Source organism: Pipra filicauda, unplaced genomic scaffold, assembly GCF_003945595.2.
Source record: "Pipra filicauda isolate LSUMZ 115617 unplaced genomic scaffold, ASM394559v2 scaffold729_size357988_pilon, whole genome shotgun sequence".
Classification (NCBI taxonomy): Eukaryota; Metazoa; Chordata; class Aves; order Passeriformes; family Pipridae; genus Pipra; species Pipra filicauda.
In genome coordinates, this window is record NW_024104897.1 from 203568 (window position 1) to 218067 (window position 14500).

The 14500-nt window shown below is 57.4% G+C and overlaps 1 protein-coding gene across 1 annotated transcript; it reads right to left on the reverse strand.

The window, feature by feature from the left end:
* Window positions 1-882: 882 nt before the first annotated feature.
* EEF2 (eukaryotic translation elongation factor 2) lies at window positions 883-11453 on the reverse strand. The gene is made up of 15 exons (XM_027717090.2): window positions 11353-11453; window positions 10066-10280; window positions 8657-8838; window positions 8357-8568; window positions 7292-7470; window positions 6925-7030; window positions 6540-6653; window positions 6263-6401; window positions 5443-5638; window positions 4990-5248; window positions 4300-4407; window positions 3859-4212; window positions 2766-2948; window positions 2338-2470; window positions 883-1537 (listed from the first exon to the last, which is right to left on the reverse strand). The coding sequence occupies exons 1-15, from the start codon at window positions 11353-11355 to the stop codon at window positions 1344-1346; spliced, it is 2577 nt and encodes an 858-aa protein (XP_027572891.1). The 5' UTR covers window positions 11356-11453; the 3' UTR covers window positions 883-1343.
* Window positions 11454-14500: the final 3047 nt, after the last annotated feature.

Here is a 14500-nt window from a genome sequence, read left to right on the forward strand (position 1 = left end):
ATTGGCCCCGCCCCTCTCCCCTCACGAAGCCCCGCCCACCCCCGGCCCCGCCGCGCAGCCCGGTGGATGTTGCGGGAGGTGCCGGCTCTCGGTTAATTAATTAACTGCGAGGAGAGAACCGCAGAATCACACATTCACCCAGGCTGGAAAAGACCTCTGAGCTCATCCGGTCCAACCCATGACCCAACACCACCTTGTCACCCAGACCATGGCACCGAGTGACACATCCAGTCTCTTAAACACCTCCAGGGGCGGTGACTCCACCACCTCCCCGGGCAGCCCAGTCCAACGTCTGATCGCTCGCTCTCTGTAAAGAATTTCTTCCTGATGTCCAACCTAAACCTCCCGTGGTGCAGCTTAAGGCTGTGTCCTCTTGTCCTAGTGCTGGTTGCCTGGGAGAAGAGACCGATACTCACCTACACCCTCCTGTCAGGGAGTTGTAGAGAGCGATGAGGTCTCCCCTGAGCCTCCTCCTCTCCAGGCTGAGCCCCCCCAGCTCCCTCACCTCTCCTCACAGCACTTGTGCTCCGGTCCCTTCCCCAGCCTTGTTGCCCTTTGGAGTTTGGCACTCCCTGGTACACGAACAGCTGGGGAATGATCCCTTCTCCCACCTTGTCCCTTGGGAGTTCCTGCAGCAGAAGGTGGGCTCAGCCTGGGGAAGGGCCATGGCTTCGGGGAGCAGTTGCTTCTTCAGAGTCTTTCAGTGATTTTAACGATATTTAAGCCATTAACCATCTCAGTCTCACAAGATTTTGCTGAGGCACTGCTGTGCTTCTCAGCCCTCCAGCTCCCCCTGTGAAAACACCCCGGGTGTTCGGGAAGGTGAGCAACACCCCCTCCGCCCCACCAGAGGGCACCACAAACAACCCAAAAACCCCTCGATTTTCATCACCATTATCCAATTTTATTAATTCCAGTGGCACTAATACAGGCGGCGATGGGCACGACGGACAGTCAACGCTGCAGGTAAGGCATCCTCACACCCCCCCCCCTCCTTCTTCCCCCCCTCCGTTTTCTCCTCATTTTCAAGCGGCCGTTCTGCAGCGGTTCAGGTTTTTTTTGTTTCTTTTTTCGAGTCAAATAAATACAGAATTGGGCAAATCTAGTGGAGATGTTTTAGTTACAATGGCAAAGATGAGTCATGTGCAACACAGAAACCTATAAGGCTTTTTTTTTTTCTCTCTCTCTCTCTCGTTTTTTTTTCCTCATCTGAAGTCTCGAATCGCTATTAATTAACAAGATGGTGCTCACGGGCGTCTCTACCCCCCTCGGCAATGGGTGGTAACGCTAATTAATTAATTAATTTCCCCCCCCCCCATTCTCCCAGAGTTCCATGAGTGTAATTAGAGTTTGTCCAGGAAGTTGTCGAGGGCAGGGATGCCTTCCTTCAGCCCTTTGCGCTTGCGGGTCTCGGCGACCACCTGGCAGGGTCGGCTGGTGCTTTCGAAGGGGTCCCCGGGCAGGATCTGCCAGTGGTCAAACACACACTGGGGGAAGGCCTGGCCCCCCGTGTTGGACCTCAAATCCGCTGTGAAACCTGGGAGGAACGAGAGGAGACGTGAGGTGGGACGGGGTGGTGGTGGTTTGATGTCACCACCAGTAAAACTCATGCTCCGGGTCACCACAGGAACCCAGAGTAGCTCCTGAAAGCCTCCTGAGATGCCAAATACAGCTGCAACAAGAGGTGAGGATGGAGAGAAGGCTTCAGGAAGACCTTCTAGCGCCTTCCAGGGCCTAAAGGGGCTACAAGACACCTGGAGAGGGACTTTGGAAAAGGGATGGAGTGACAGGAAAAGGGGGAATGGCTTCCCACTGCCAGAGGGCAGGGTTACATGGGATAGTGGGAAGAAATTCTTCCCTCTGTGGGTGATTGATGAGATACTGGCCCAGGATGCCCTGAGAAGCTGTGGCTGCTCCTGGATCCCTGGAAGTGTCCAAGCCAGGTTGGAACAACCTGGGCAAGTGGAAATGTCCCTGCCTATAGCAGGGGATGGGATGAGATGACCTTGAAAGGTCCCTTCCAACCCAAAATGTTCTGCAACCTTGGTCTTTGCTCCCAGGAACAAGAAGAAACTGCCTGAAGTTGCACCAGGGGAGGGTTAGAGCGGATATTAGCAACAGTTTCTTCTCCAAAAGGGTGGCCAAGCCCCTGCCCAGGGCACTGGTGGAGTCCCCGTCCCTGGAGGGATTTAAAAGCTGTGTGGACGTGGCACTTTGGGGACACGGGTTAGTGGTGGCCTTGGCAGTGCTGGGGGAACAACTGGACTCAGTGATCTCTGATCATTCCCAAGGGTCTCCCTCTCCCTCCCAGGCTGGCCCCAGGACTGGCACACTCACCGAAGGACTCGTTGACAGGCAGGTAGGCCTTGACCACAAACATGGGGGTCCCAGCCACCTGGGTCTCCTCAAACACGTGGCCACGCTTCCTGTTCAACACTCCGTAGATGCCACCAACCACCTGCTCCGGGCACTGCAAGAGAGAAGAGCCAGGACCTCAAACTCCCTCCTCACCTTGTCTTTCTCCTCGACCCTCAGTTCTATTTAACCCAGAAGTTTTCCACACTGGGAGATTTTCCACGTGAGCAAGTGGAAATCTGAGAATCCTGGGATGTGTAAAAGGAAGGGGGAGAGGGAAGCTGCTCTGGGGAGAGACAACTGTGTCCATCGACTCTGCCGGAGCCCCGACAGCAGCTCCGGGATCTTACAGGAAGCAGGGAGCTCCCTCCCTCCTCTGTGGGGTGTGTGGGGCGATGGAGGCTCCTCACCTGGATCTCCACCAGGTAGATGGGCTCCATGAGGCGGGGCTGGGCGGTGAGCACGCAGGCGTAGAGGCAGCGCCGGGCCGTGGGGATGATCTGGCCGCCGCCACGGTGGATGGCGTCGGCGTGCAGGGTCACGTCGTGCACGTCGAAACGCACCGCCCGCATGTTCTCCTCGCACAGCACCCCCTGGCAAAGCAAAGGGAGGGCTCAACCAACAGCTCAGGGCACAGCTGGGACCCCCAGACAGGAGGTTCCAGTCCCTTGGCTCTGTGGAAGTAGCTCCTAAAACAGGAAGCCCACCAAGGAGCCACTTGGCCACTCGACCTCCTTGCCGAGGGATGAACCTTCAAGCCTTCCAAAGGTTGGACTCTTGGATTTTGTTGACATGCCCCAACCTAAGGATTGTGTGAAGGACCAGCTGGTCCCACCACTGTGGCTCCTCAAATGTGCCTGAAGGCACTCTTAGCAGCATCCTCACAGATCAGATCCAAGGTTCAAGCCAGAAGAGCTGACACACTTTATGGTGCTAAAACCCCCATTCATGGTGCTGAAACTCCAAGTATCTGCCCAAGGAAAACAGGGATTTTTGTCCCAGTAATGTGACAAGAGTTGTTGGCTTGGAATCTTCTTTGGACTGAAATGAACTTAAAAGTACACAGGAAAATTAATCCCTTCTGGGTTTTTTTTGCTGTTCCCAGTCTACCTGCCAATTTATCTCAGAGTCCTCTCCTGAAAAAATTATTATAGATTATTAATTATAAATTACTTAAAGTTATTATAAAAGCCTCAACAGGGATGTGGCCCTCAGAACACCTTTCCTTTCCTTCTGATGCCAGCTGTGTTATTCACCTGGACAGTTCCTGTCCCAGCTGTTACATTTTGCTGTCTGAAAAGCACGATAACCATTTAAAACGTGAACTTTGCGCTGCCACGCTGCATTTCCTCACAGTGGCAGGAGAAAACTTTTGAGGTTCAGCAGGCCTGAACTGCTACACCTTCACTCACCCTAAAAGACACTAAGCTACAAATTTCTTCCCCCAAAAGTTTCTTTGCACCTGAGGACGCACAGGAGCCGCCGATGCCACCCAGCCCTCACCTCCTTGGTGGCCCACTGGAAGCCGGCCACCACGCTGTCCTTGATCTCGTTGAGGTACTGCACCCCCTTGGTGATGTCGGTGAGGATGTTGGGGCCGGTGCCGTCGGGCCCAAAGCACCAGATTTTCCTGGCCTCGGTGACGTCCCACTCGTACTTCTCGGCCAGGTACCGCGCCCGCTGCTTCAGCTCCTGCCGGGCCGAGACCTCGCCCTTGTCGATGTCCTCGGCCAGCCCGTCGGGGAAGGGCCGGGCCTTCATGTACAGCCTGTTGTGTTTGTTGGGGGACTTGGAAAGGCACATCACGTTGGACTCCTCGCTCACCGTCTCGCGGTAGGACACGACAGGATCCGATTTCTGAGGCGGCACGGAGCAGAGAGAGGCTGTGAGACGCCCGAGGGCAGCTCAGCAACACCCACCCTGAGCTCGCTGACCGCTCCCTACCTTAATGGGGATGCAGGCGTGGTCCTCCTCCAGGTCCTTCAGGCAGATCTCCAGGTGCAGCTCGCCGGCGCCAGCGATGATGTGCTCCCCAGACTCCTCAATGATGCACTGGAAAGACCACGAACAGCAGGTGAGGCTTCAAACTGCCCCACAGGCAACGCTCTCACCTCTGCTTTTTGGGTTTGACTCACAGCTACTTTTAGATGCTCCTTCAACTGATCTGGGGGTGACACGGCACCAAGGGGCAAGGCAGCACTTTGGTAGGGCTGGGACCAACACTCAACTCAAGACCTGCCTGCCAGCACTGCCAGTGCACCCAGGACTGGAGATCAGGACCCAAGACAGGAGATTAGGACCCCCAGTGCACCCTGGACTGGAAATTAGGACCCAGGACTGGAGATTAGGACTCCCAGGGCACCCAGGACTGGAGATCAGGACCCCCAGGGCACCCAGGACTGGAGATCAGGACCCCCAGGACTGGAGATCAGGACCCAAGACAGGAGATTAGGACTCCCAGTGCACCCAGGACTGGAGGTGAGCTCAGCTGATTAGAACATGGTGATAGCAACATCAAGGTTGTGGCTTTGATCCCTGTACAGATCAGCTGGACTCTGATCCTTGTGGGTCCCTTCCAACTCGGAACATCCTGTGAAATTCCACTGGAGGCAGCAGGACCTTCTGGACACTCACCTGCACCATGGGGTCAGACTTGGCCAGTCTCTTCAGCCCCTCCACCAGCTTGGGCAGGTCGGCCGGGTTCTTGGCCTCCACGGCCACGCGCACGACGGGGCTGACGCTGAACTTCATGACCCTCATGTTGTGGGCGTGCTCGAAGGTGGTGATGGTTCCAGTCTTCACCAGGAACTGGTCCACACCGACCAGCCCCACGATGTTGCCGCAAGGCACGTCCTCGATGGGCTCCACGTAGCGGCCCATCATGAGAATGGTCCTGCCCAGAGGGAGAGGTGGTTTAAGTGAGGTTGGAAAGGGGAGGAGGATCCCACCAGCAGCACCCCAGAGTTCAGCAGATACTTGGAGGTCCATAACCAAGCACCCTGACAGACCTCAGAGATGAGAAGTGACCCAACACAGCACCAGAACGCCCAACCTGAAGCCCAGAGCACCCTCCAGGCCAGGACCAACCTTTGAATTGGCTTCAGGTACAGATCCTCCTTCTTGCCAGGCGTGTAGTTTGGTCCCATGATTCTGACTTTCAAGCCAGTTGAGACGAGACCAGAGAAGACACGGCCAAAAGCGTAGAAACGTCCTTTGTCAGAGGTTGGCACCATTTTAGAGATGTACATCATCAGGGGGCCTTTGGGGTCACAGTTCTTAATGCCTGGGAAGAAGAGGGGAGACCAACTTAGCCCACAGTTACTGATGGAACCGGCATCACACCCTGTGGCCCCACACCCCCAAAGGCCAACAGGAGACCTTCACCCACTGCTGTCCCAGTCTGTGGGGTTCTGTCCAGGGCGCTGGCCAAACCAGAGGGGAAGGGGGGAATGGCTTCCCAATGCCAGAGGGCAGGGTTGGATAGGATATTGGGAAGGAATTCTTCCCTGGGAGGGTGCTGAGGCCCTGGTACAGGTTGGGCAGAGCAGCTGTGGCTGCCCCTGGATCCCTGGAAGTGTCCAAGGCCAGGTTGGACAGGGCTTGGAACACCAGCAAGTGTCCTTGCCCAGGGCAGGGGGTGGGACTGGATGACCTTCAAGATCTCTTCCAACCCAAACCATTGTAGGATTCCATGAAAGATCACCAAGAGGTTTTCAACAAATCCAGGCTTAGCTGGAGCCTCTGGCTACTCTCCACATCCTCAGCCAGCTCAGTCCTCCGGAGCAGAGCTGCGAGCCACTGAGCCTGCTTGATCCATGCAAGAAAAACCTCCAGCCTCAACAATTCCAGACATGGAGAACAAGCTGCTTCCAGGTGTGTGGGAGCTCTAACCAGCAGCTCATCCTACCTATGGCAGCCTCATCGTCGGGGGGGCCCTCGTAGAGCAGCTCACAGCGGTACTTCTGGGCTGTCACGGGGGAAGGCAGGTGGATGGTGATCATCTGCAGCAGGGCATCTCCAGCGGGCAGCCACCGCCTCATCACGGCCTGGGCAGGGCACCGAGACCCAGTCAGAGCGTTCACAACCTGCAGTCCACCTCCCCCTTGCTCCCCCACCTCCCACCTTCCCACCCAAACAGTTTTAAGTTGACACAACTCATGTCCTCCCCGAGACTCAGGCCTCACCTTCAGCAGGGGTTTGCCCTCCTTGTCCTTGTCTTCGCTGTCCAGCTTGATGTCCAGTTTCTCAATCAGTTTTGCAGCTTCTTCTTTCTTAAAATTCATGATGGCATCGAAAACCTGCAACAAACAGCAACACTTGGAGCGTCGCCGTGACCCAGTTTGGAGCAGCAGCACCAACGTCTCTGCAGGGAATTCCCTGTGCTCACACACAGCCTCCCTCCAAGGAGACTCAGCCAACCTGCCCCCAGAGCAGCAAGATGTGTCAGACAGTTAAATTTCTTCAATCAAACAAAAGTCAGGTCAAAGTGAAGAAATTTTCCATCATCACGCACGGGGAAAAGCGGGAGAGGGGGAGGCACCGGCCAGGGTGGAACCCTGAGGAGCTCACCTTGAAGATGGGGTCAAGGATGAGCTGGCAGAAGGTCCTGGGCAGTTTCTTTCCATCGGGGCTGGTGGCAGATTTGCTGAACTTGCCAGTAGCAGGATCAAAGTATCTGGAGAGGGAATGAAATCAAACAAACCTCAGTGCTCAGCTTAGCTCCAGATCCATGGCTTTGTTCTGCCTGTTCAGGGCACGCTGAGGAAGTGCCACCTTCGTCCCTTCCCCCTCATTAAGCTTTTCAGCACTCACCAAAACGGAATGAACTCCTGTTAAACCAGGCCCAACCACACCCTCCCTCCTCACCCACGTACTGCAGTGTCAGGCTGCAGCCACGCGGAGCTGACCCGGAATTCCAGTCACAGTTCCACCTCACCTGTCTCCCCACAGCTTCTTCATCATGTCTTCTACTTTCTTGGCACGCTCGGAGGGGCTCAGCTGGGCATCTCCCTTGGCAGCAAACTTTGCCACGTACATCTCAGCGAACTGCTTGAGGGTGAAGGCCCAGCCGTGCAGGCCGGAGCCGAAGCCCACGGTCCCAAGCACGGGATCAATCTGAGAGGGAACAGGAGAGCTGGGTTAGAGGAACAGCCCTCAGCCAGCTCCATCCCAAACAACATTCCAGTCCAAAGATGGAGCCTCGGGACACTGGACTGGTTCTGTCACAGGGACAGCTCTGCACCACAGAACTACACTGGTTTTCCTTCACTCCAGCCAGGTGTGTACTCAGCTTAATTCCTGTGCAGGTGAGATTCCCATCCTTCCCAGGGAAAATCAGGAAAGTAGGGATATCTCCTGCATGCAGGAGCAAAGCACAAGCTTCTCCTGAGAACCTGTGGCCAAGAGCCCTGCTCCAGGAACCCAGTGGGAATAAAGCACAAGCTCTTCCTCAGAATCTCCATCCAACAGACCTGCTCCCTTTCCCAGCAACCCAGCAGGAGCTGGGAAACCCCTCCTGGCCTTCCATTCCAGGAGCCAGCCAGGGGAGAGGTGCTGTGGAGGATCCTCCATCACCCACCACCTCAGATGTGACGTGGGCAAAACAACATCACTCTTTGTGAGGAGAGGAAATCGTGGAATCACAGGATGGTTTGGGATGGGAGGGACCATAAAGCCCATCCAGTTCTAACCCTCTGCCATGGCCAGGGACATCTTCTGCTATTCCAGGCTGCTCCAAGACCCATCCAACCTGCCCTTCAACACTTCCAGGGACGGAGCAGCCACAACCTCTCTGGGAACAACCCCTTCTTTTACTTAAAGCCTTTATTTGCTCAAGCCTCGAACAGATTTTGGAGGGAAGCCAACAAGAGCCCCAAGCCACCACAAACCCGGGGAGCTGAGGCACCTTTGATATCCCACTCTCACTCCTCCACTCCAGAAACAATTCCTGAGGAGGCAACTGCTCCCTCTCCCCAAGGTGGATCATTCCAAACCCACTCACCATGATGTTTCCCATGGGGCCGCTCTCTCCCTCTCCGTAGGTGGAGATGATGACGTTGACGTTCTCCACGATGCGCTGGAAGGTCTGGTAGAGCTCCTCTGGCTCCAGCTGCAGCTCCAGCAGCGCCCGGTCCATCTTGTTCATCATCAGCACGGGCTTGATCCTCTCGGCGATGGCCTGACGCAGCACGGTCTCTGTCTGCACGCACACGCCTGCCAAGCACGGGGAATGAGTTATCCCTGCCTCCAAACTCTCCCAAAAAACACGTCCCAGCCGCACAGGGAGGCGGCAAAACCTTACCAGAGACACAGTCCACCACGACCAGGGCGCCGTCGGTGACGCGCAGAGCCGCGGTGACCTCCGAGGAGAAGTCCACGTGCCCGGGGGAGTCGATCAGGTTGATCAAGAAGCCAGAGCCATCCTTGCTCTGCTTGATGAAGGCCAGGTCGTTCTCAGAGAGCTCATAAAATAGGGAAATAGCTCTGAAAGAAAGGAACAGCTGTTAAAATTATTATCTCTGTGTTAGTCTTCCCTGATCCTGAGAAACATTTTCTCCCACACCAACAGCTGCCATGACTGGAAGTAGCACTCAGTGCTCTGGTGTAGTTGGCAAGGTGGTCAAGGGTTGGAGTGGATGACCTTGGAGGTCTTTTCCAACCTAAATGATTCTGTCTGGGCTTAAGAATTCCCTGAAGTGTGTTCCTGGGAGGTTGGTGTGGGAGAAAACAGGAGCACAGACTAAAAAATCTGCCTTTCCTAAGTCATAATATTGTCCACAAATCCCAACCTCCTCCATGAATCCCTGCACTTTCAAGCACCTAAAGAGGATTCCAGTTCTTTAACCAAGGATTTAGACTTTTCCTACCACTCCCAACCACCTTCTCCATCCCTTTTCAGGCCCTACATGGTCCTCAAACCCTCTGTGGCAACAAAGCCACCAGAAATGCTCCCGAGACTCTCCACTCCACATCCATGGGACACCCAACAATCCTGGGGCTAAAAGGAAAGGCTGAAGCTCCTGCTGCACATTTATCTCCCAGGAACAGTTACAGGACTGACCAGAAGCCAACCAACACTTGTCATGGCGACAAAGCCACCAGAGATGTTCTCAAGACTCTCCACTCCACGTCCACAAGACATCCACCAAACCTGGAGCTAAAATGGGAGGGTGAAGCTCCTGCTTCACGTTATTTCCCAAGAATTGCTCAATGATTGACCATAAGCCAACCAACACCTGTCACCTCACTTTGTCATGGCGACAAAGCCACCAGAGATGCTCCCAAGACTATCCACTCCACATCCACTGGACATCCAACAATCCTGGTGCTAAAATGGAAGGGTGAAGCTCCTGCTGCACATTTATCTCCCAAGGAACTCACTGACTGACCAGGAGCCAGCCAACACTTCTCACTGCAACAAAGCCACCAAGAGTCTCCACTTCACATCCATGGGACATCCAACAATCCTGGGGCTAAAATGGGAGGGTGAAGCTCCTGCTTCACGTGATTTCTCAGGAACTCCTCAACCATTGCCCAGAAGTTAATCAACGTTTGTCACCCCACTGAAGACACTCCTGAGCTTCTCAACCGGCCCAGAGCAGCCCGACGCCACCTTCTCCCACCTCCACCTTCTCCCACCTCGAGGGCGACTCAAACGCCGGGGGCTGGGCTCAGGGAGGACCCCGAGGAGGGTGAGGGGAGGGAACTCACGTGGATTTGATGGTGATGCAGCGCTCCTGCTCGTCCTTGCGGGTGTCGGTGAAGCGGGTCTCCCCGGCGCGGGCCGACGCGATGATCCCGGCCTTGCACACCAGGGAGTCCGTCAGCGTGGACTTGCCGTGGTCCACGTGGGCGATCACGGACATGTTCCTGATGTTGGCCTTTTTGTCCATGATGGCCCGTATCTGGTCTACTGTGAAGTTCACCTTGAAAGGGAGGAGAGAGATTTTGGGCTTGTTGCAAACTCCAAAGAATTCAAATCTCCACCCCGTGTGCTCGCGGTGACGCCGGCTCTGCCCGGGTGACAGCGCGACCCACTGCAGTGGGGCTGCAGCACCAACCCCTCTGTGCCTCAGGCCACCAAAACTGAACCTGGGGGGCAAAACCCCTTCAAAACCCAGCTAAGGGGGGCAAAACCCCTTTAAAACCAAACCCTGGGGGGTCAAAACTCATCCAAGAAAGAGCCCGGGGGGGGTAAAAGCCCCTCAGAAACAAACACAGGTGGCAACTTGTCACCTGAAGCCTGGAGGTAAAACACCCCTAACACGAAACCCAGGCAGGTAAAACCTCCTCAAAACCGAGCCCAGGAGGGCAAAACCCCTTTAAAACCAACCCCAGGGGGGCAAAACTCACCCAAGACAGAGCCAAGGGGGGGAAAGCCCCTCAAAAACGAACACAGGTACCAACTTGTCACCTGAAGTCTGGAGGTAAAACAACCCCAACACTGAACCCGGGGGGGGTAAAACCCCCTCAAAACCGAACCCGGAGGGCAAAACCCCCTCAAAACCCAACCCATGGGGCAACCTGTCACCCTAAACCGAACGCGAGAGGGGCAACCCCTCATCCCAAAGCGAATTAGGAGGGGCAAAACCCCCTTTTAAACTGACTCCGGGGGACAAAACTCCCGTCAAAGCGAGCGGGGGGGGGGGTGACGGTGGCGGTGCCAGCCCGGCCCGCAGCGTTACATAAGGCAGCGCCCGCACCGCAGCGCCCCGGCCCCGCGCCGCCACATCAGCGCGGCCGCTCCCGCTCCCCTCAGCCCCGCCACCACCCCCGCGGAGGGGGTGACACGTCCCCCCCGTGTCCCCATTGCCCCACCACATCCCCCCCCCCCCCCGCCCTGCCCTCCCCGCGCCGCCGCGGCCCAGCTCGGGCAGCACAGGCCGCATCGGGCGGCGCGGGGCCGCGCGGGAGCGGCGGGCGCGCCATCGCCGGCGGTGCGGGCGAAGCGGAGGCCGCTGGTGGCGCCGGTGGCGGCGGCGGGCGGCGGGGGCTCACCATGGTGGCGGATGGCGGCGGATGCTGCGGGGCGGGGGGGGCGCGGCAATGGCGGCGGCTCGGCCCTGTCTCGCTGGCGAGCGCAGAGCGGGCGGAAGAGAGCGCTGACGTCAGCCGGTCCCCTCTTATAGGGCGGGGGGCGGTGCCGGCGCGCGGCGCCTGCGCGCCGGGGCCGCTCTGCCCGCCGGACTCTATGGTTTGGTGGGGTGAGGGAACGGGGAGGGAGGTTTGTGGGGTGAGGGGGGAAGGGCGGGAGGGGGCGGTTGATCCGCCGCGTCGGGAACACGCGGGTTGTCGCCGGGGCTACACCCGCCTCGCTGTACCGAAAACAGCGAGCGGTAATGACCGCTCTGCCCTGCCGGGCTGCAGCGAGGGGAGAGTCCCGGTGACGCTCTCGGCGCGCGGAGGGCCCCGCCACCGGTTACACCCGAGCGGCGGGCGAGCCCCGGGGGGCTCACAGGAAGAGGCGACAGGGCTGAGCCCCGTGTCAGCCCCGGTACCGGGAACCCGCACCGGGTCCCGCCCTGGCCCCGCAGGGTCCCCGCACTGCGCATGCGCCGCGCGGGACGGGGATAACGGGGCTTCGGTGCTTTGGCGCCCCCTGCTGGCGGGGAGGACCGGGGGCACCGGGATGGGGGACCCGGCATGGGGGCACCCCGCGGGACCCCCTCGGGCACCGGCCTGACCCCCCCGGGGCAGGAGGGGCATTGTGGAGCCACAGGGCTCGGGTACCGCGGTGTCCCCGTGTGCCCCCATCGCCCCCCGGGGGTGCAGCACTGGGGAAGGGGGGTCACCCCGCAGCCCCGGGGGCACCGCTCCTGCCCGGCCCCAGGGCTCTGAGGGTCCCACTGGCACCCTGGGGTCCCGCTGGGTGGTGGGTGAGTCCGTCCAGAAGCTGTAGAATGGCTGTGCACCACCTGGGAAGAGCCCATGTGCCGTTCAGGGGAGATTCATCCCATCCCAGCAGAGGATGGAAGGGCCAAACCCCCTGGGATGCTCCCAGTGGGTTGGGATGCTGAGGCTGGACACGACGGAGGAGCCTCAGGGGAGGTGGGGACACCATAACAGGGGGTGACACACCCCCAGGGGGGCTCCAGAGATGGGGGACACAACTCTCCAGCTCCACACCATAAATATTTTCCTGCTTTTTTCCTTCTCCTTGGCACCACAGGAGGCCAGTGCCCCACCTCTGTGAGATGCAGTGTTAAACCTCACACAAATCATGGAATCCCAGGACGGTTTGGGTTGGAAGGGACATTAAGGATCATTTCATTCCAACCCCCTGCCATGGGCAGGGACACCTTCCACTACCCCAGATTGCTCCAAGCTGGCCTTGGACACTTCCAGGGATGGGGCAGCCACAGCTTCTCTGGGCAACCTGTGCCAGGGCCTCACCACCTTCCCAGGGAGGAATTCCTTCCCAAAATCCCATCTAAACCTGCCCTCTGGCAGTGGGAAGCCACTCCCCCTTGTCCTATCCCTCTATCCCTTGTCCCAAGTCCCTCTCCAGCTCTCCTGGAGCCTCTTTAGGCCCTGGAAGGGGCTCTGAGCTGTCTCCAGAACCTTCTCTTCTCCAGGCTGCACATTCCCAATCTCTCAGTCTTAATCCAAGCCACTGCCCCCACACCGCCTCAGTGGCAGCTCCTAAATTCCCAGCACGTTCCCAGCCTGTCTTTCCCAGGCAGGGATGGGCAGGACAGTGGTGGAGCTGCACCCAGGCTGGATTTGGCCCTGGCTCTGCTGGTGTGACAGGATGAGTTATCAGCCACTGGGGTTTCCATAGCAATCCCTCGGATTTTTAGCACCAACCCTGGCTTTTGCCAGCCTGGAAGGGAAAACTGGGGAGCCTGATTAACATATTGGTCTGCCTGGGAAACCGTTAATTGCCTTTTTATTTAATTAGTGTGGGGGGTTGAGGAGGAGGAGGAGGAGAAAGTGTTGGAAAACCTCTCCCAGTGTTTCACCCGAAATCCTGGAGTTATGCCCCAGTAACTCTACCTGGAGATGGAGGGGAGACAGGTGTGCACCTGCTCCATAGAAACAGAGCAACCACATCCCAGGGGAATTGGGAAAATCCATTGGATTGGGGAAAATCATTTAGATCACAGAACCTCCTGAGCTGAGAGGGACCCCCAAGGATTATCCAGTCCAAGTCCTGGCCCTGCACAGACACCCCAGCAATCCCACCCTGTCCCTCAGGGGATCATCCAAACCCTCCTGGAGCTCTGGCAGCCTTGGGGCCGTGCCCACTGCCCTGGGGAGCCTGGTCAGTGCCCAACCACCCTCTGGGGGAAGAACCTTTCCCTGAGATCCATCCCAAACCTCCCCTGACACAGCTCCAGCCATTCCCTGGGTCCTGGCCCTGCTCACAGGGAGCAGAGATTGGAGCTGCCCCTCCTGAGGAAGCTGCAGGCTGCGATATATTATAAATATTATATTATTATATTTTAAATACATATATAACTATTATTAAAAGTTGGGTTTTATACATGCCTAATGTTAATAGGTTAATGTTGCCCACGGAGGCACAAACACTGACCAGTGAGGAAGGCCTGGGGGGTCTCTGGGATGTCGTTGCCACGGAGCAGGTTTGGGCCAGGAGATGCCTCATGTTCCCTGTGGGATTGTGTCCCAGTGGAAGGAATGTTGGGAGGCATCAAGGCTGTTCCACAGTGTCCCTCCGGGCTCTGGCAGCTCCAAGGTGTGGGATCCCACGGGAAAATGTGGGATTTGCAAGTTCAGCTTCAAGAAAATGTGGGACGAGGAGGATGAGGAGGGTGGTGTCCTTTGGGTTTCTCTGATGAAGGCACAGATCCAAAACCACAGGATCATGGAGTCATGGAGGTTGGAAAAGACCTCCAGGATCATCCAGTCCACCCTGTGCCCCATCCCCACCTTGTCCCCCAGCCCAGAGCACTGAGGGCCACGTCCAGTCCTTCCCTGGACACCTCCAGGGCTGGGGACTCCAAACCTCCCTGGGCAGCCCCTTCCAGTGCCTGAGCACCCTTTCCACGGAGAAATTCCTCCTGATGTCCAGCCTGACCCTCCCCTGGCACAACTTGGGACCGTTCCCTCTCCTCCTGTCCCTTGTTCCCTGGGAGCAGAGCCCGATCCCAGCCAGCTCCCCCCTCCTGTCAGGGAGTTGCAG

What these genes read in the sequence shown, in the direction of transcription:
- EEF2 (XM_027717090.2), bottom strand. An exon ending in TGCATCACCATCAAATCCAC is followed by an intron (nt 8,839 to 10,065) that starts GTGAGTTCCCTC and finishes CCTTTCTTTCAG; the next exon opens with AGCTATTTCCCTATTTTATG. An exon ending in TCCAGTGGGCCACCAAGGAG is followed by an intron (nt 2,949 to 3,858) that starts GTGAGGGCTGGG and finishes TTGCTTTGCCAG; the next exon opens with GGGGTGCTGTGCGAGGAGAA.